Source organism: Urocitellus parryii, chromosome 4 (assembly GCF_045843805.1).
Source record: "Urocitellus parryii isolate mUroPar1 chromosome 4, mUroPar1.hap1, whole genome shotgun sequence".
In the NCBI taxonomy this organism is placed as follows: Eukaryota; Metazoa; Chordata; class Mammalia; order Rodentia; family Sciuridae; genus Urocitellus; species Urocitellus parryii.
The window spans coordinates 105,219,575-105,239,737 of NC_135534.1; the positions used below are offsets into that span (position 1 = coordinate 105,219,575).

At 51.9% G+C, this 20,163-nt stretch overlaps 1 protein-coding gene across 3 annotated transcripts; it reads right to left on the minus strand.

Annotated features, from left to right (window-relative positions):
* Window positions 1–1,623: 1,623 nt before the first annotated feature.
* On the minus strand, window positions 1,624–19,145 carry Scn4b (sodium voltage-gated channel beta subunit 4). 3 transcript variants are annotated; one of them, XM_026396308.2, is made up of 5 exons: window positions 19,031–19,145; window positions 10,248–10,420; window positions 9,067–9,295; window positions 7,031–7,160; window positions 1,624–5,276 (listed from the first exon to the last, which is right to left on the minus strand). In XM_026396308.2, exons 2-5 carry the CDS (start codon window positions 10,401–10,403, stop codon window positions 5,183–5,185), a joined length of 609 nt encoding a protein of 202 aa, XP_026252093.1. In that variant the 5' UTR covers window positions 10,404–10,420; window positions 19,031–19,145; the 3' UTR covers window positions 1,624–5,182. The 3 variants fall into 3 exon arrangements, with proteins under 3 accessions (XP_026252093.1, XP_026252092.1, XP_026252091.1); XM_026396307.2 differs by lacking the exon at window positions 19,031–19,145 and adding an exon at window positions 17,507–17,650; XM_026396306.2 differs by lacking the exons at window positions 10,248–10,420; window positions 19,031–19,145 and adding an exon at window positions 17,507–17,832.
* Between the last annotated feature and the right edge of the window lie 1,018 nt (window positions 19,146–20,163).

The window sequence follows — 20,163 nt, forward strand, 5'->3', positions numbered from 1 at the left end:
AGACCCTGGGACTGATCCTGCACAGCATCACAAGAGTGTTGTGAACTCAGGCTCAGCCCAGGAACCTCAATATTCAACAGGTATATTGCTGATAAGGAGGTGATAGGAGGTCCCAGGCAACAAGGATCTCCTGCAGACAGGTGAGTGGAAGCACAGGAAATCCTGGTGATAAGCCCATGTGGGGGGTAGGGTGGGGCTCAGAGCACCCATTACTCCAGCTGAGAGCTGGAGAAGGCAGCATTGTCAATGACAGTGGCTGAAATCAAGGACCTCAGCACCTTCTGCTTTCCTAGGTTCCTTGAGTCTTTTAATGAGAACTTTTGAGAATATAGCATATGGAAAACCCTTTGAAATGCAGTGTGAGGTGAATTCATTGAAAAGAGGGCTCAGGTATAGTGAGAAGAATGTAAACAACACCCACAGTTTCATTGGCCATGATTTCAGTTACCCAATGTCAACTGCAGTCTGAAAATACTAATATCTGGGCCAAACACAATGGTGCATGCTTGTGATTGCAGTAACTCTGGAGGCTGAGACAGGAGGATTGCAAGCTCAAAGCCAGCCTCAGCAATTTAGAGAGACCCTATCTCAAAGTTCAAAAAAAGTAAAAAGCACTGGGAATGCAGCTCAGTTTTCAAGACTTCAGAGTTCAATCTACAGTGCCAAAACAAAACAAAACTAATATTTGTCTTGGTTCTTTCAAGAGAACCACATTTATATAACATTTATTACAGTATCATTATAATTGTTCATTTATTATTGTGTTTGTTAATCTCTTATTGGTACACTAGACTTTACCATAGGTGTATATGTGTGTATAGCAAAAAATGCAGCTATATAAGATTCTGTACTACCCGCAATTCCAGGAATCCACTGGGGGTCTTGGAACACAACCACTGCATATAAGGGAGCTTACTGCACCCCCAGCTCCTTCCCAGTCTGGACTTACGCCCAGCAGCTAGAAATTCCTTTCTGAAGGCAGGTGTTCATTTGCAGCAGATTCTACCTGGAGACAAATGCTAAACTTGATGAGGGAGCCTGGGAAAGGGGATGTTGTGGTATTTGGTGGTAGTAGAGGCATCAGCACACAGGGAGGGCCCTGGCATCAAGTTCAATATGAGAAGGACAACTTTCCAGCTTCTGCAGAGAAAGTACCAGAACTAAAACAACCTGAATGTCTGTGAATACACCAGAAACCTCTAGGCCTTTTACATGTGTTATCTCCCTAGACAGGTAATGTTTTAGACATAAGCAGACTGAGGCTCAGAGAAGGTGATTTTCCTAATCACCACTGGCAAGAATTAAAACAGGCCAGGTGTGGTGGCACACCCCTGTAATCCCAGTGGCTCTAGAGGCTGAGGCAGGAGGATCATGAGTTCAAAGCCAGCCTCAGCAACTAAGCAAGGCTCTAAGCAACTCAGAGAAAGCCTGTCTCTAAATAAAATATTTTTAAAAGGGCTGGGGATGTGGCTCAGTAGTTAAGAGCCCCTAGGTTGAATCCCCAGTACAGAAAGAAAGAAAGAAAGAAAGAAAGAAAGAAAGAAAGAAAGAAAGAAAGAAAGAAAGAAAGAAAATAGGAACCTAGTTCTTAATTAGTCAAAAATGGAAACTCCAAGCCCCAAGTATTAAATATAATTTTTATTTCATCCAAGGCAAAGCTAAATACAATTCTATAATGCAAAACATGTTGTAGAGGCAAGACAGTCTGATCACGTCCATTCTGTGCTTGAACACGAGTCAGTGCAGGGTGTGTGCACATCTGTGCCTCCCAGAGGCACCCTTGGACCCTGGGGCTCCTAAGGCCCGCCACTGCATTGTTTGATCTATAAAGTTATATAGGAAATTTACTATGGGTATTGTCATCCAAGCCAGAGGAATAAACCATGCATAAGATAGTCGAAAGCACTGCATATCAGGTGAGAGGTGGGAGGGTAGGGACTCCAACCTGGGACAAAGTAAAGTGCAGCAAGCCATAGGATTTTCCCCAGAAGTCCCCACTCTTGGCACTCCCTCCCCCCAGCCCTCGGATGGCAGCTGTAACAGAGATGGAGTCACAGAGAGATGAGATCCAGGAGCATGGCTGGCCTTTCCCTCCATGTCTTATTCTTTCTCAACCTCCAGCTCTGGCCAGGAAAATGGCTCCTGAAATCTTCAGTGTCTCCCCCATCACGCACCACCCCTTTCATGCATAGCTGCCCCCTTTAAAAGTCCCACTTTCACACCTGCATTGCCTGCACAGGCAGGTTTGCATGAGTGTGCATCACTACACACGAGTACCCCCACACCCCGCACCGTCTCAGGAGCACACCCTCAAAGCCTGGGCTCCATAAGAGCTGGCCAGCCAGACGTGTGCAAAGCTGAACCTCATCAGCCCCTCTCCCAGGCGTCTCTAGCATCACAAGTTCATTCTGACTGCCTTCTGTTTAATCCTAACATGTGGGAAACCCAAGGCATCCACTGCACACATCCTAATCTGAGGTCAAGGATGAGGAGTTCTGAACTTTGTCTTTGGTCTCACGGACATCACTGGCAGTGCCCAGGGTCCTCAAGAGCAACTTTGCAAACGGATCTCTCAAGCCCACAAGCCCTGGGAACACCCTCACCAGCCCTGACCCACCATTGGAGACCTGCATGTACCTAGGATCCACTTGTGCCCATAGGCACCCTATTGCAAATCCATTCAGATGCTTCTCGAGGGGCATAATGCTGTGATTGAAACAGGACATTCTTTGTTGTGGAGACTAAATTAAACACTCTTAGACCCCACTCACTAAAACCAGTAGTGACCCAGGCACTGGGATAGCGAGAAATATGCCCCTTACAGTCCCAATCATCTCTATTGGAAACCACCAAACAAGAGCCATGGACAAGAAGCTTCAGGCCTCAGTCAGAGTCAAGGTTTCTAACATTACAAAGACTAAAGAATTCCCAAGGGGAGGGGTGGAAAGAGTGTGTGTGTGTGTGTTGTAGGGATGGGACACAGAGATGAGGACATGACAGACTTGGAACAATCCCTCCAATTATAAAACTGCTTCCCAAATCCCTTTCCAAGCTAAAAAGATTTTTAAAACAAAACTTGCCAAGTCCCACGACAGTCCTGTGAGGTAGGTAAGTAGTATTACACCCACTGGATAGATGGAAAAGCTGAGCCCAGAGAAGCTGCGAGGCCTGCCTGTAAGTCGCAGAAGACCCAGAAGAGGGGAGAGGAGGTTGCCCTAACTCTTCCACTGCCCTCTGCCTGGGGTTCCTCTCAAGAAAGCAAGAGGCACCCCAGGCACTCTCTTCAAATGTTGACACTGGGAAGGGAGAAGAAAGCAGTGGTTTTTGCATGAAGGCAGCTGGAAGAAATTTTCTAAGTGTCTGGGGGCTCTGATCTGTCTATTCCCAAAGCCAAGAAATCTGACCCCTGGTCCTTGAAGAAGGAAAGGAGGGGAGGGGGCAGTTCAGAGTAGGGATCTGCAAACCCATCAGGTTGGGCAAGGGACACTAGCCCCAGCCATGGGCATCCTGCAGGTACTGCTGCTCCTCAAATTCCTCCCAAGTTCCACCCTCAGGGACGCTGGTGATTGCCTCTGGGCAGGAGAGTCCTGAGGCCACCCCCATGTCCTCTGGAAACGAGATCTACTTCTCCCCACCCCTCCTATGGGCCCAGAAGACAGAGTGTCAGCCCAAAAGGGAGAGAGGGGCTGGGACCCCACACAATTATGAGGCCCCATCATGACATCTTGCCATCAGGGTCCTGGATGGGAGCATCTGGCAGGTGTCTCCAAGACTCAGTCACTGATGTCAATGACACAACTCCAGCTTCATGGCCTCCTCATTGATACTGGGAAGGAGAGGATGGGGACCACACCAGAATGCGCAGTTCAGGGGAGGGCATAGGAGCCCCGACTCCAGGAGCTAAGGCACAGTCTAGCCCACCCTCAAGGGGTATGCAAACCAGTTCTACCAAAAGCAGAGGAAAAGTGTGGGCACCCTCTCCCTGCTCCTCCCCAGCCCCAGGATGGGACTGGGGTGGCCCAGCTGAGCAAAAAGCACCTGGAAAACTCCAGGGCTCTCTCACCCAAAGAAGAGAATCCCTGAGGCAAGGCAAACCAAAGGCTGGGGATGAGCAACCCTGGGGGGCGGGGGGGACAAAGGTGTGATGGAGGGGGCCCAGGAAGAGCAAGCCAATGAGATGGAGGTTCAAGGGGACAACTCCCTCAAGCAAGATGACATCACCTGCTGTTTCAAGGGAAGGGTTGGAGCAGCGGGGAGCTGGGGTCAGGCGTGCTCAGGGTGGCCATGGTCCTGCCATGCCAAGGACAAGGGCTGCCAGCAATGTGGGGCTGGAGTGGGCGTGGCAATGGCCGAGAGGCCTAGGACATTGGCTTGCCCACCTCTGCAGCCCGATTCCCCCAGGGAAATGCTAGAAAAAATGTAGGTTAGCACTCTAGTGCTCCAGAAAGGCTGGAGGGGCCTCTCCATGACCACACAGAGAGCAAAGGGACAGGCTAGGTGGGCTGGGACCCCTCAAGACCAAGATGGCCAACTCTCACTCAGAGCACTTAGAAACTCGGAGCTAGGGACAGGACAGGGAGCAGGACAAGGCAGACAGGCACTCCACGGTGGGGGGAAGGGGAGCTCCCAATTTCAGGGTCTGTGAGAGACCAGTTATCCCACCAATCAAGTTGGCCTCACATTGTGGCCCCACCTCCAGTAGCACCCCCACCCCAAGGCCTTCTCCAGAGTCCTTTAGCCCCCTCCCACCCAAAAGGGTTTGTTCCCCACACAAGGCTCCAAGGTCCAGCTTTTGGGGCAGGCTCACTGATCCCCCAAGTCCCTCTTGAGGAGAAATCAGAAGGAAAATCAAGGCCCTGCTCACTCAGTGTGGGGAGCCAGAAAGAGCCCCCGTCTTCCCAGGTGTTGGGGGACCAGCCCCGCCTTTCCCTTTCCTGAACTTTCCACAGGCCCCCTTCCCTGGCCAGTCCTTGTCCCTGGGAAGCCCTGGCTGGGGAGGGTGTGAGGCAGGCTGGGCAGGACACTGGTTTCTCCCTGCCCCGGAGGACTACAGTTTGAGCCAAGCAGCAGATGTCTCAGGCACGTGGGTTCTACGGACGGACGGACGGACGGACGGGCTCAAGCATCAGTGTCAGGATCAGAAAGCCAGGCCCCCTGCAGCTGCTTGGCCTGAAGCAGGGCCTCAGACTTTTGTGGGTGGTTTCTCTTCTGCCTTGGAGCCAGGCAACCCGTTCTCCGTGTTGTCATTCCCAGAGGAACTCACAAGACACTCCTTCCTGGGGAGGGAGAGAGAGGGGCACCAGTGAGCAGAACAGGGGATGAACTGCGGGGGAGCCACGGTCCCTGACCTTCTAAGAGCTAAGGTAACCAGAGGCCAAGTCACCTGCCTCTCACGCCTGGGTTTCCTCGTCTATAAACTAGATGGAACCCTGACACCCTCTTCATGGGATGCTGTGAGGAGTGAGCATATCTAAAAGGGGAAACGGACTCAGCAAGGCCTCGCCACCCCCTCCCTGTCTCAACATGGCCACAGGGTCACCAGGGTCAGATTCAGGCTGTTCCACCCCAGGGGGAGGGTCCAGGCCAGCAAAGAATATCCTGAGGACGGAGAGCCCTTTCCCTCAGTCCCACCAGGCCCTTCTCCCTGAGCTCTGTCAACAAAGGCAGGGGCACAGCAGCCGTGGGTGTGGCCTCAAGGATGGCAGGTGGGGCAGAGGGTGGTGGAGCAGGGCAGAAGGCAGAGAAAGGAGATGTGGTCAACTAGGAAGACACCTCGAGGGCGGGACCCTCACCCCTGGCCGCCCTAAGCTGGATGGGTTCTGATATCAGTTTACCCCTTGTCCACGGCAGAGTCCTGGAGGATGGAAAGAGTTCATGCAAAGTTTCTCCTGGACTTTTACTGTAATGTCCCTTTCCTTGCCTATTCTCAGGGCCCCAGCCTCTCCCCACTCAGTCCCTCTGTCCCATGGCCAGACCCTTTGATCTTGAGGAGTGGGCCTTGGGGGCCTGCAAGCCCTCACCAGTTCTCCAGTGGCAGTCAGAGGGAAGCCACTTGCAGCCAGGCTCCCAGGCCCCCAAGATCTGACTTCAAGCCCTTCACAGACTCTTCTCCTTTCTTTTCCTCAAAACCTCACTATGACAGAAAAGGCCTTGCTCCCCAGACACGTGCCCACTGCCAGGCTCTGCCTTTGCTCTCAATGCTTCCTCCACCTGGGCCACCTTCCCCTCACTGTCCCAGGGTTGAAATTATACCACCAACAACACCCAAATATCACGCCTCTTCCAAACTCTGCAACAACACCTTATCACACCTGTTTTTGCTGGGATCCATCCCCTCTGTGCCTGGTATTACATTTACTTATGCATGCATCTTGTCTCTTTCACCAAAGGACAGGATCGTTCCTTCCAGAATGTCTTACAGCACCTGGCACAGTGCCTTGCACACGGTACCTCAAAAATAGCCACCAAGTGAAAGAATGAATGAATCAACTCTGGAGATACTCAATGAGCAAGAAGGACATGGTGGCAACAATTTTAGGGTTGAGGCCAAATGCGTCAGAGTTCAAATCTCTTTCACTTACTAGCTGTGTGGCCTTAGTCATGTCACTTAACTATTCTGAACCTCACTTTGTTCTACTATAAAACAAAAGTGATGGGTACTCTATAAAATGCCTGGTGGAGCACTTAAAGTGTGGTAGACATTTGATGAATGATAGAATGAATTATAATCTGTAGCAATCTCCTGGTGCACCAGTGTCCTAGCAAGAAAACACTTAGCATGTATTTATGTACATAACGATCCAGTGTGTTCCATTAATACAGACTGGGAGGATGGGGAAGAGGCCCCGAGAGGGGGATGAGAGTTGCAGGGACAGCAAAGATGGTGGTGGGACTCAGAAGGGAGGGTGGAATGAAGAGACGGAGGGAAGGCTGCAGCTGCCAGGGGCAGATGAAGGCAGAATCAAAGGAGCAGGAGATGGGGGACGGGGTGGAGTCGGGGGCCCAGAGCCTGCCAGGGAGGTCAACTCACTTTTTCTCCCGGGTCTTCTTGAGGACAAAAGTGATGAACTTCTTTAGCAGCAAGATGAAGATGAGGAGTCCAATGACTCCACCCACCACGGCCAAGATGATGAGCGTCACTGTGTTGTCCACTTCTTCCACTGTGTGGCCAGAGCAGAAAGGGGAGGACGGGGAGGGGGAGGAGGAGTCACCTGGAGCCAGCACCATGGAGGGCCAGGGCCAGCACCACCCACCACAGGCCACTGACCCTCTCCAGGCCTACTGCAGGACAGAGAGAAGCTGGAACATCCATCCGACTAAGGAACAATAGGACCCTGTCCCCTCACCCTCCTCATGCACACCCTCCCCAAAACTCACACACACACACACACACACACACACACACACACACGTTTGGGATGAATCAGAATTTGAGGTGTGAGCCACAACTTGACCCCCAAATTGTCATGTGAGGATTTTCTTGCCTCCTTCAGACTTTGGCCAGCGAGGCCTTCCTCGGCCACCCTGCAAACCCCCCACCCGCCCTGCTGCTTTATCTTTCTCTGCAGCACCAACACCAGGGATCTCTCTTTTTAAGTCACTCCTCCGCTGGCAGGAGGGGAAGGGAATTTCCCAAGGAGCAGGAACGTGCCCATCTTCTCCCGCTGGGCCCTGAGCATCTAGAACATCATCTGCCACATGGGGGGTGCTCAGTACACACCTGTGAATGGATGAATGACTCAAAAGGGAGACCTTAAGGGACTTTGTGAGGAGCAAAGAAGAGAAGGTAAGTGAGAGCTCTTCACTCAATGCCTGGCACCCAGAAAGCCCCCATAAATGTTGGTCCCCTTCTCCTCTCCTCTCTCCAAAAAGGCTGAGCACAAAGCAGAGTGACAGAAACCCAGACAGAGATGAAGAGGTGACACTATACCAGACCTCACTCAGATGACTCCAGGCTCCGAAAAGGCTCCCCAGATCGCCTCTGGCTGTGCCCTTGGTACTGCCAATATTGAACCCATGGTGTCCCCCTCTCCAGGCACTCCATGTCCTCCAGGAGAGCAGGGGACCCCCAGGGACACACAAAAGGTAGTAGAATTGGAGCCCTGGAGTAGCTGCCCTTCCCCTGTGCTCAGCTCCTGGGGCTCCCTAGTTTTGGGGCTCCTCCACAGGGTGAGGCCCAGCCTCACTTCTCCTCTGCTGTTTATCACTCCCTGTTTCTCTAAACACCTCCAGCCTTAGGGACCTGTGACCACCTGGCTCCTTATCACATCCATCCTTACTGTCTAATTGGTCCACCCACCATCAGACTGCAATTCCCTGCTAGGAGCTAAGCTCCCAGAGGGCAGGGACCATGTCTTCCATCTCCATTATAGGTGCTGCCACGGATGTATATACGTCATCTGCCACATTCCAGTCCTCTGACATACCCTGAACTGTACATGCCTCAAGAATACTGTGTATCATCCGTTACGTTTTAATACAATACCTGACATTCAACCAATATTTGCTAACAGAATACACAATAGTAACAGTCATCAGCATTTACACAGAGAGCTTAACTAGCCATTCCTAGATAGTTCCTCCAGCCATCACAACAACCCTAGCAGAATGCAGCCATACTCCCATTTTACAGACCAGAAAAACAAGGTTCAAAGAGGCTAAGTGATTTCACAAGCCACTCAGTAGCAGAAGTGTTTACACTCCCGGATGTAACTCGAATACAATTCCAGTAACTTTTTTTTTTCCCCTGTACTGGGCATTGAATCCAGGGTCACTTTACCACTTAGCTACATCCCCAGTTTTTTCTATTTTTTATTTGAGACAGGGTCTCATTGGGTTTCTGAGGGTCTTAATAAGCTAGTGAAACTGACCTACAACTTCCAATGCTCTTGCCTCAGCCCCCCAAGTCCCTGTGCACCACCACACCAGGCGGCTCCAGTAACTCTTGAAAGTGTAAGGTCAGGTCACAGAAAGCACCAGTGCAGGCCACCATGCCATTTCACTGTACCACTGAGACACCCCCAGCCCTTCCCACTCCACTGCCCTCATCCCAACCCCACTGCATACATTTATCAACAACTTGGAGGAAGATGGTGGCATGGTGCTGCAGGTCATTCTCCTTGGGGTTTTTCACATGACAGGTATATTTGCCCGTGTCGCTGAACTCCAAGTTGCTCAGCAGAATGGAAATGTTGTTCATCTTCTCCTTAGTGGAGCCCTCCAGAGTGATGCGGTCATCACCTTTCAACTTCACCCTAGGGTCGGACTTCTCATTCTTCACAGTTCCATCTATGAGCTGGGTCACAAAAAAATCAGAGTGATCAAGGGTCATGACATCACTCCAGCCCCATCCTTGGGGGCCTTCCCTGTCCAGGTCCAGAAAGAGCCTCCCATGAGAGGTGTTTCACCTTCCCAATTTCCTCTGCCAGAGTCAACAGCTCTGCCTGTCAAACCTGAATTCTGCCTGTTTCAGGCCAAACCCAGTTCCTTTTATTAAGGTCTCCTTGGAATGCAGCATGTTCTTACTGCTCTCCTCATAAAAGCTTTTACATAATGACTCTGCAGATACCGCATGCATTTCCCTCTGCACTTCCCACCCTGTCTCTCTGACACTGAGTCCCTTGCTTCACTTAATTCTGCTCCTCCATCAAGACCCAGGTCAAGGCCACAGCTCTGTTCTTCAGCACCCTCTAAGGTCAGTGTTTAGTTCCATCCAGAGGAAGACGTGTCACTTCCCTGGGTCAGCCTGAGGCCAGGTCCCCTGCCAGGCTGCACAGAACTCAGCCGGCTGATTCACCCCTCACCCCACGCCATTACTGTTCCTCCAGAGCCCCTGCTCCACCCCAGTTTCCTCGCTCCTTCCCTTCCAAATCCAGCCACCCCTTCCTCGTTCGTTCTCTTCTCATTCCCTCTCTCCAAGGCTTCCAATGGTCTTTCGGTCTCCAGTTGTTTAAATTAAATTATCAATTTTTACACAAGCAATTCATGTTATGGATATTTCATAAAACCAGACGGACAACTCTAGCCAAGAATTCTAACAGACCCCAAATTTTGGTCCCACCATCTAAACATCCCTCCCACCCAGAGTCTGTCTGGAAGAAATCTGGGAAAAGGGGTAACAAAAGTTGGGCTCTGGGGACCATCATAGTGGGGCTCAGCCCAGAACGGACCACAGTCTGGGATGGGAAATGAGCGATAGAGAAGGGAAGGAGAAAATGGACTGTCAAGACTGTCCCTACACCACTTACAAGCTTGAATATATCAGTGCTATTGTAGGTCCACCAGAAGCGGAGGTTCTCGAAGCCAAAGCAGCTGGAGAAGGTGCAGGGCAGCAGGATCTCCGTGCCATTGACAGCATAGATGGTAGTGGCCTTTCCCACAGACACCTCCAGCGACAGGGACATGGGGAGCAGGAGGAGACCTGTGTAAGGAGTACACTCTGCATTGGAAGCGGATCCTCAGGCTGGGCAGAGTGGCTTGGCCAGGAAGGGAGGCCCCTGTCACCCTCAGTGTCAGCTTCTACTAGAATGATTCTTTTTACTCCAATTGAAATGGCTCACGTAGATGGGACTGAATTCTGGGCCCTTAGTACCTCTTGTGACACTCTAATTGACCACCAGGGGTCACCCCAACCCAAGAAAAGGAGGGTCGGCCGTTTTGCCGGTGAATCCTCGCCCCCGCCCCGCCCCCTCACTTAGAGACGCCGTCCCCGAAAGTGCCCAGGGAGCGCGGGCGGTGCGCCCTACAGCAAGCCTGGGAATTGCACTAGGACGGTGCACCTCGTTGTGTTTGCGGAATCTGGGGGTGGGGGAGAGCGGGATAGGATAACGAGAAGAAGGAAAAAGCAGTCGCCGTTGTCCCCGCAACTGTCCTGCAGCCTCTCATCACTCAGCCCTGGAGACTCCTATTGGGCCCCGAGGATCTAAGAGAGACACCTTTGGGCCGGACCTTGCTTGATCATCTGAGGCCAGGGCTTTCTGTCCATCGAACGAGATCCTAACAGAAGGATGATGGACCGAGCGGGACGGCAGGGCGCGCACATCTTGGAAATGGGCAGCAGCGAGGGCGGAGCGAGTAGAGCAAAGATGGAGAGAAAAGTAAGAGGGCAGAGACGCTGTGGAGGCAGATTCCCGAGGCACTGAAATGCACGCCTGCAAGCGGGGTAGCCTCGGGGGACCTGCTGTTCCCTCCCCCTCCCGAGAAGCGGGGCCTCCCCGCCACATCCCGCAGCCACGCTCCACCCCTCATCCCGGAACAGCCGCGATGACCCCAAAGTTCTGCACAATCCCTCCGCAGTCGCAGTGCGTCCAACCCCCCCCCCCAGAGGCGACTCCACTAACGGCCGGGATCCCTCCTCCTGAATCCTTGTAAGGGCACCTGGCCCCCCTCCCGCCCTGCACATTTCTCTAGGAAACCCCGCTCTCAAGGTCGTTGGGGGAAAGGGGATCAGCAGCTGGACGCACAACTCTTCCTGCCCCTAGGGCGGAACGAGTGTTTTCTCCCACCCTAACTCTCAGGAGGCCTTTAGGAATTAGACAACTCCTGCCGCATCATACTTAAGTTTCCTCTTGTTTTTGCCCACAGGAGAGTATGATGTTCTTGGTATTTTTGAACAATGCTTTCTAAATGACGGCGAAGGAGCTCCAAGGAGAGCTGGCAGCCCTGCTCCTGATCTCAAAGGTCCACTCATTTTCGTGTCCCTTTTGCTTCTGGCAACACAGTGGAGTCCCTGTACCCCACCAGTTCAGAACACCCATGGCCCAGTAACCCAATCACGACCCCTGCCACTGTCAATAATAGCAGTAATAGCTGATATTTATTGAGCATTTATTATGCGCCTGGCACTTTCCACCCTCACTCCTCTCCTTTGAATGGTATACACTATTATAGATCCATATTCAAAATGAAACAATTGAGACTCCAAAAGTTGGGTAACTTATCTAAGGTCAAGGAGAGAGACACTGCCACCATCCCATAGTTCCAAAGCAGGAAAATTCCTCCTTGCATCCTAAAATAGCCAGGTTTGCCCACCAGGACTCCAATTAGTGCTGGGATGTTATTTCAATTAACTGTCATTTTTTTTTTTTTTTTTTTTTTGGTCAGCTCCTGTGTGCCAGGAATTGTTTCAGAACAGTAGTTTGCAAATTGAAAGGAAACAGAATCACCTGGAGAGCAGAAAGTCAGCAGGGCCCTGGAGCTACTGATTCTGTAGGTCTTCTGTGGTGCCAGACAGTTGGCATCTCTTCAGAGCACCCCAGCTAATGCCATGGGTGTGGACCACACTTTGAGAAGCACTGTGCTAGAGGACTTATACTGTATTAACCACAACTTTTATTAGGATGTCAAAACGTAGGTATAATTTGTTTTCTCATTTTACAGATAATTAAAATTGAGGCTCAGAGAGTAGTGACTTGCCCAGGGGCCACATGGTAAGTGGCCAACTGGAACTGAACACTTACTGTACTACAGGATAGGTGTTTTTTATATAGTGTTCCATTTAATCCTTTAATAATCCTATAAGGTATTCATGGGTTGGAGATATAATTCAATTGATAAGAGTGCTTGCCTCACATGCACAAGGCCCTGGGTTCAAATCCCCAGCACCAGGGGGAAAAAAAAGATAATACTATAAGGTAGTCATTATTTTTATTCCTAATAAACAAATGAAGAATGGGTTCAAAAAGATTAACTTGCGAAAACCACACACCCAGGAAGTAGACAAACAACTTTCAGAAATATGTCTGCTTTTCGCATCTCAAAAACAGCAGTTATCAGGGCTTAGAGTTCCTTGGAGCTCCTGGGTTTCCCTCCCTTTTACCCTCCCCTATTCCCACTCCCCCAACCCCCAGAGGTGGGGGGGGGGCAGGAACCAGACACAAGATTCCACCCTCTTGTCTGGGGCCAACACCAGAGGATGGCTTTCTAGCAGAACACACACACACACACACACACACACACACACCTTTGCTCCTCACCCCTCCAACAGCCTCAGAAAGGCTCAGGAGAAAAACAGCTAGATCCCTGCTAGCTACAGGGTTTGGGGGGCTCCAAGGGGGCTGCAGGTCCCACTCCAATGTTCATTGGCACTCAGGCCCGAGAACCTGGGTAATGGAAAGGATGTGAGAACTCAAACCCCTCCCCAGTCCTGGCCAGGTATTCAAGAGCACAAAAGATGCACATCAAAAGGGAAATGCTTTGGGCTGCTCTAAATAGAAGCAAAATGGAGCAAAAGAAAGGTTCAGAATAGAAGACACTATTTCTTTAAGGTCTGGCTCACAACACAGTGTGCATTTCTGCCTGATATGGATGACTTAAGTCTAACACACTCAGAACTCTAGGAGGAAAACACTGCCATTTCCTCCTTAGTCTGGGGGTGGGGGTGAGGGAAAGAAGCAGAGATGGCTTCCACTGAGTCCAGGGCCCCACTCAGGTTAAGGCATCTTAGCTTGACTTCTCCACCATCCAGCTCTCCCAGCAGGGTGTCACCTGTGAGGCTGTGCTGCAGGGATAAGAGAGAAGAAGGGTGCATGATTCCCCCGAGGCCTCTCAGAGGGCTGCTTCAGCAGATTGACCAGGCCAGGGGAGGACTGGTCAGCAGACACCACGCAGGCCCACTCTCCCTCTTGACCTTGAGAAAATCAGAAGTACCACATCCAGCATGCCCATCCCTAAACTCCACCGCAAAGAATGCCTATAAACTTTCCTACCTCCTGAACTTGGTGTGAAGCCAAAACAGAGATTTTAAAACACAAGAAGGGTTTGAGTGAGTAGGCACCCCACAGAGAGAAGAGAACGGTGTTTGAATGTGGAGAGGGGGCAGGGTTGTCCCCATCTTAGACTTGGGTGTAACCAGGGCACTCCTAGCTTCCCTTAATGACCAGTGTCAGCCAAGAATGTCTCCAGGCTACTCACACATTGATCTACACCTTCACCACGTACCACAGCTTGGATTATTTCCATGCGGCTGTTTCCCTGAAGTAAAGGACTTTCTTTGCTTCATCCTAAATGTGATACTTTAGAATGTCAAGGTGCACATGTGTGTCTGGGAGTGGGAGCCTCTCTCTGATCCTGAGCTGCTTTGTCTGGATTTTCAAGTTTTATTAAAGTAAAAAAGTAGTCAGCATACTAAATATTCACACCAGCGGGACTCTCATGGCAACAACCTTACAGACCAAGGCAAATGCCAGGCAGGAAATATTCTGCCCCCTTTCCCCACATCCAGGGATCAGTAACACCCCCCTTCTCGGGTCAGGGGGAAGAAAGAGGACAACATGGTGCCCACTCTAAGTTTAGCTCTGAGGCTTAGCTGGCATGGCGGGCGGAAATTCAGCTGAGACACTCTAAACCTAGGGGAGTCAGAGAGGCTCAGAGAGAGAGCTGGGAGGCAGAAAGTGGGCCGAGGACAGCAGGACAAGACCCCTCCTGGGGGGGAGGCCCTGGGGGTGTGGAGGCAAGGCTGGGCCAGGCAAAGCCCTTGGGCCCAGAGACATAGGAAAGATTACAGCTCCCTTGCCCTAGGCAACCTGCCTGCTTCCTGCCCACCCCCAAGAGCTTTGCCAGGATAGAAGCATGCCCCTGAGACGACAGTGGATGCTCTGCGGAAACCAGCTTTGCAAACAAGTCCAGACAGTGTGCCTGTCCCACCTCTTACAGACCAGTGTGTTGGCCCAGACCATCCATGGCTTATGCAGATATCTCCTACCTCCCCTCAATGACCAGCCACAGAGCAAGGTGGTTCTCTGAGCCCAGAATCTACCCAGATGCTGATCCCACCAGGCAGTGGCCAATCAGAAAGGCTTCTCTCGTCCCCACAGGTCTGTGCCTCCAGAAGATTTAGAAAGAGAATCAACCATCCTTTCCAGATCCAAACCCATCTTCTCCCTCCACTGCTCCCCTTGCCTCTCCACTTCTCCAGGAACCCTGGCTTCCCATTGCCATTTTCTTCCTCTGAGTGGGAATGAACACCCTCTTCTTAATTGTGTTCTCATTAAACAAGCCCTTAATAAATACATACCAAGGGAAAGAGGGTTGTGCAACACAGCACCCTCACAAGTGATAATTAAACACAGATCACAGCAATTAAGCAAATCAGGGAACAAGGAAGGGGTGGGCAGGACAGATATATTACCAGTTACATGCTTAGGAAATGTCTGGAACCCACGTAAACCTCAACCACAATGATATGGCCTTGGAAACTGCTTCTACTTTAACAAAGGGCATCTTGCTGGGTTGTCCAAACTCACTGTAGTCTCAGCCTATGGCACTGAGTTTGGTATGGGGAGAGGGGAAGAGGACTCCCAGGAATTGACCGCTCTGGACCCAATCTCCCCTGCTGTGAAAACAGCAGCTCTAGGTCCCCCAAACCTTCATCCTTCTATGCCATGCTCCAGAGCCTCGCTTTTCCTCAACCCAAAGCCCAATGCCTACTGACCTTCCCCCTCACCATAATTCTGATAAAGGGAGGCAGCTTGGTGTGCCAAAGCCCAAGAGGCTGGATTCTGTCCCATTGGACCATTGACTGGTCATGCAGCCTTGAGCAAATCACCAACCCTTTCTGAACCACGGCTTCCTCATCCCCAGGAGAGTTCCATGCTATGGTTTCCAAAGGTCCTGCCTGCTCTGATGCACCCAGGCTATTGCTACAGCTCGGCTATCCGGTCCTCTCAGCATCTCCCCCACAGGACCCACAGCATGGATGTCCACAATCTCAAGCTCAGAGCAATGTTTCTGTGAGGGTTCAATCAGTAACTGCTTGGGAAAGCCCAAAGGGAGACCCTGTTTGAAGTCCCTCTGCAAAGCAGAGAGGCAGGGGGCACAGTTGGTGGGGCCTGCTGGCCTCTACAGTCCTTGGAGGAAGTGGGGCTTCCACCTGGAGAAGTATACAAGATTCTACCTCATTTCCCCCATTCCCAGCCACGCACGCGCACGAGCACGCATGTGTGTGTGTGTGTGTGTGCACACACACAGTTCCCAGGTCTCCTGATTGTCCACAGAAGCCTAGTTTTATGAACATTCTAATAGTCCTGGGCCTGGCATCCCACCACCAACCAAGCACAGGAGGCACAGAAGCTCACAACATAATGTGGGGGTAATTTGGCCACTGGAAGAGTTCCAATGTCTCAGTGACCAATGTCTCATTCCCCCTGCCATAGCCACAGTGAGAACCTGGGCTGATCTGAGAGGGGATGAGGAGGAATTTGTGTGAAGTGGCACTCTGCCCATCCCATGAAGAGAAGCCTCAGGTGCCAGAAGCTCACTTCGTTAGGGTCCCTCTGAAACCCACATGACATCTGTACCAATGGTCTTCTGTCCAACTGCAGGGATGTAAATAAGCCATAAGTGGCTTCCATCCAGCTTCAGGGATGTCAATTATCCAGTGGCTCCTGAGTAAAGATATCCTCTGGCTCCCTCCACCTCAAGGTACTGACATAACAGCTGGACGCACAGTTTACAGATGCAGAAACAGTAGCAGCTTCCCTTGGAGGTTTCTGTCCCCAGTTTTCAGCACAAATACCTCTATCATGTGCCTGACCCAATGGGGAGGGGAGAGCTGCCCAAAGCCAAATCTGAGAAATATAAACAGGAAGGGGTACAGGTGCCAGAGATGGAGTCAGCTTACATTGAAGTCCAACTATGATTTATGAGGAGATTACACTCTAGGCTAATAAATATCATCCCCCAATCTCTTGGAGTTTGACCCTCAAAACTATCATGTGCATATTAATAGTTATTTATAATACTCCATTCCCTCTGTGTCCTCTGGCATGTCCCCTTAATCTTCATAGTCACCCAAAAATGAAGATCCAGGAGCAGGATAAACAGGTCCTCGCTACAGAATCTCTTAATAGGAAAAGAGACAAGGCCCTCCCTAAAAGGTGGCTTTTGAATGGTCCTCCAAACCCTTCCAAGCTCTTCCAGCACCTGGTGTGTGGAGCTGTGGGGAAAGCAGTAGCTCAGGAACAGGGCGGGGGAGTCTGAGAGGGGGAAAAAAAAGGCCTGGGGGGAAGGAGATCCCCCTGGCCCCCGTAGCATGCCTGATGCCTGGGAAACACGCAAACCGCTCTGAGCAGGAGTGGAAAGCACCATCCCAACAATCACACCCACAACCCACCTGGCATCCCCTACACCCAAGGCACAGACCCCCTCCCGTAGCATGCCTGAGCCTCTGAACTCCGGAGAGCCCCGCTGCAGTCTCAATACTCAGCTCCAAAAGCCTGGAGCTGAAAGCGCCAGAGACAGGGAAGGAAAAAAAAAAAAAACTCATCGCGAGGCTGACGGGCTGATGGGCTATTGCGGGGGGGGGGGGGGAGACAGGGACGTACGGTCCCCAGAGAGCACAGCCTCAAATCCAGGCGACCGGCGGGAAAAGGGTGGCCACCGTGCTCATTCTGTGCAACGCTCCAACACCCACCCTATCCGAGGCACCCCTCTTCTCCAGTGTCCCCTCCTCTGGGTGGGGTGGGGGAAGGAAGAAATGAGAGAAGAGACCAAGCTGGGGCTGCCTTACCCAAAAGCCCAGTGCCCAGCCATCTCGCCAGGGCTTTGCCTCGGTCTCCAGCCCGGGACATGGTCCTGTTCTCTTCGGAGCGCGCCGAGGGCGCAGGAATGGGATACTGGGCACCACTGCGCTCTCTGCCCGAGGTCGGCAGTCGGCCCCGCAGCTGCCTGGGAGCTCTGCGCCGCGGGTCGGGGCTCGGGAAAAGTTAGCTGGCAGAGAGCGGAGGAGGGGGAAGGAAAAGAAGGGGGAGGCGCGCTCGCCCGCCTCCTGGAGCCGGCTGCGGGAGCCCGGGCTGAAGCGAAGGAGGAGGAGGAGCCGGAGCTGGAGGGGGAGGACGACTGAGCGAGAGCCGCGGCGAGGGAGGCTGCGCCTCTGCTCTGGAAGCGCTCCAGCCGCAGGAGGGGCGGTGGCCGCGGCGGAGCCCAGGGCACCCCTGCCTGCCGCGTACCCTGCCCCGCGCTCCCCGTTTCGTGGTCCTGGAGCCCCAGGACCAGGCTGAGCACCCAGTTTCCTCTCCAGTCGGGCTAGGCTGTGCAGCTTGGCACTGCAGTGCCGGTCCGCAGCCTCCCGCATCATCCCATGAGTCGATCTGCCAATTAGGAGCATAGTTTAGGGGGAGTAGTGGTGGAGCTTTTCGTTTGTTGGAAGGCTGTTTTGTTCTGCTTGGGGAGTCCAGGTACGGTAGAGATTCTCTCTCCCGGGACTGCCGAGGGACCACTAGATTGTCCGCAGCGGGCGCTGCCGCAGCCGGTGGGCGTGTGCGGGCTTGCCCACTGGCGCCGCGTCTCCGTGGCTGCTGGGCGGACACCGCGTGCGTGCAACCCTAGGACCCGCGCCCGCTGTCTTCAACCACGCTGCTCATCCGCTCCGCGAGTTGCTTTGGACCGCCAAAAATCCATTTCTTCCCATGGAAAAGGGCCCCTGCCCACTGCCCACCAACCTCCCTCATTTCTTCATAGACTTCTTGGAAATCACCGTGGTCCTGGTGAGAGAGGTGGCCAAAAGCTTCCTAGTTTCCTTCTGAACCCAACCCACAGAGAGTCCCTTTTGCCTTCTTCTTGAGGTGGGAGTGGACGACCCCAGGGTCACTACTAGGTCAGAGAGCTAAGGTAACACTTAGAACCAGCGGGGATTCCACCCCCCTGCCGCCCCCCTACAGTTCTGAGTTAAAATTAAGCAGTGCTCTCTGTGGTGGGTGTCTTCCTCAGCACCCCTGCCCAACCATCCAGACCTCCAGTATGTATCCTCTTTGCTATCTGGAGACAGGTGCAGACTTAAAAACCTGGAGCCTCCACACCTTTCAGGTTCTGGCCCTTGCTGCAAGCACACCACAGCATCCTCAACCGACCACCCACCTTTTCAACCTGGGGGGTCCTTGGTAATTTTCAGAGACATCAAGAACCCATGGGTTGTATGCAAAATGATAAATATCTATGTGAATTTTGCGGTTTTGCTTCCTTCTTCAACATCACTGTTGCGGTAGTATGGTGGTACAGTGACTCCAACAGCCTCACAGTTACGAAGTACACTTACCCAATCTTCTGGAGAAGACTTTGCTCCACACCTGCAAGGTGGTGAACACAAGATACTTATCTGGTAGGATTGTCAAGAGAAATCTGACCCTCAGCCCTGGACTCCAGATTTTGGAGGACCTCAAGCTGACTCTCCTCTGGCTATGCCCCTCCTCATTGAACAATAAATCCTTGAGAACACAGGGTGGTGGACATGTAGCTCCTCCCCTTCTAGATTGTTTCAAGGATCCAGGACTCTGGAATTTGCTCTTTAAATACCCTGAGCAGATCTCTTTCCCAGGTCCATCTGTCCTCTGAAAGCTGACTCTACCAGGCATACATGCACCCAAACACCCAGGAAGTGGTCAAGGGGCAACTGTTTGCAAATCATGGGGAATGGAAGGACTCTGGCTTACAAGTGGAGCCTTCCCAAGCATGCACAACATCCTGTTGTTTCAGGACCTGGGGAAGAGGGGTGTGTGGAATAGGAAACCAAACAATGGGCAAGGGAGCTCCAACCCTGGATTTACTAGGTAAATTTACTAGGAACTTTCTGGGTAACCTTGGGCCACATCTCTGGGCGCCATCTCTTCATCTGTGAGGTTTGAGGGTTTCCTAAGGACTCTTCCAGCCCTAAGAACGAGTGAGCAAAATTGTCTGAAAATCTCATTTTAGTACTGATCTTCCAGGCTATCATGAACGAAAAGACAGAGAAGAAAAGATAAATTTTAACACTTTATTATCCTAATTTACGTTTCCATTGGCAACTCTTGCCCCAAGCCTCCAAAACCTCAGAAATGGACCTGGCTGTGAAGACTTAATGTGATGTCACTGCTCAAGAAGAGCTTAGCAGAACCTTAGGCACAGTGTGAACCCACAGCACGTTTGAACTCAAAGAGGTCTGTGGCCCCAAAAGGGGAAGCCATGTCCAGGTCAGCAGGCCTGCCCTTTGCTTCCCCCGGAGGTCCCCACACTACGTTAACCGGCATCCACGCTGCTGGCTTTATTTTTACAACAGCGTCGTGTTTCTCAGAGCAGTAGGCTGAGGTAAGAGAAGAGGTGAGCCAAGGGGAAGGAAAGTGACCCTGCCCGGAGAAGGGGGGTAGAGAAACAGAGCTCCAGAGATATCTTTAGATCCTGGTGGCTGAAAACAGT

Excerpts from the sequence above, each read along its gene's own strand:
- Scn4b (XM_026396307.2), bottom strand. The coding sequence starts at position 17,567 with ATGTCCCGGGCTGGAGACCGAGGCAAAGCCCTGGCGAGATGGCTGGGC. Across the intron at positions 10,421-17,506 it reads GCTGGGCACTGGGCTTTTGG|GTCTCCTCCTGCTCCCCATG; the intron begins GTAAGGCAGCCC and ends CTCCTTACACAG. Across the intron at positions 7,161-9,066 it reads CCTCCAAGTTGTTGATAAAT|TGGAAGAAGTGGACAACACA; the intron begins GTATGCAGTGGG and ends CTGGCCACACAG.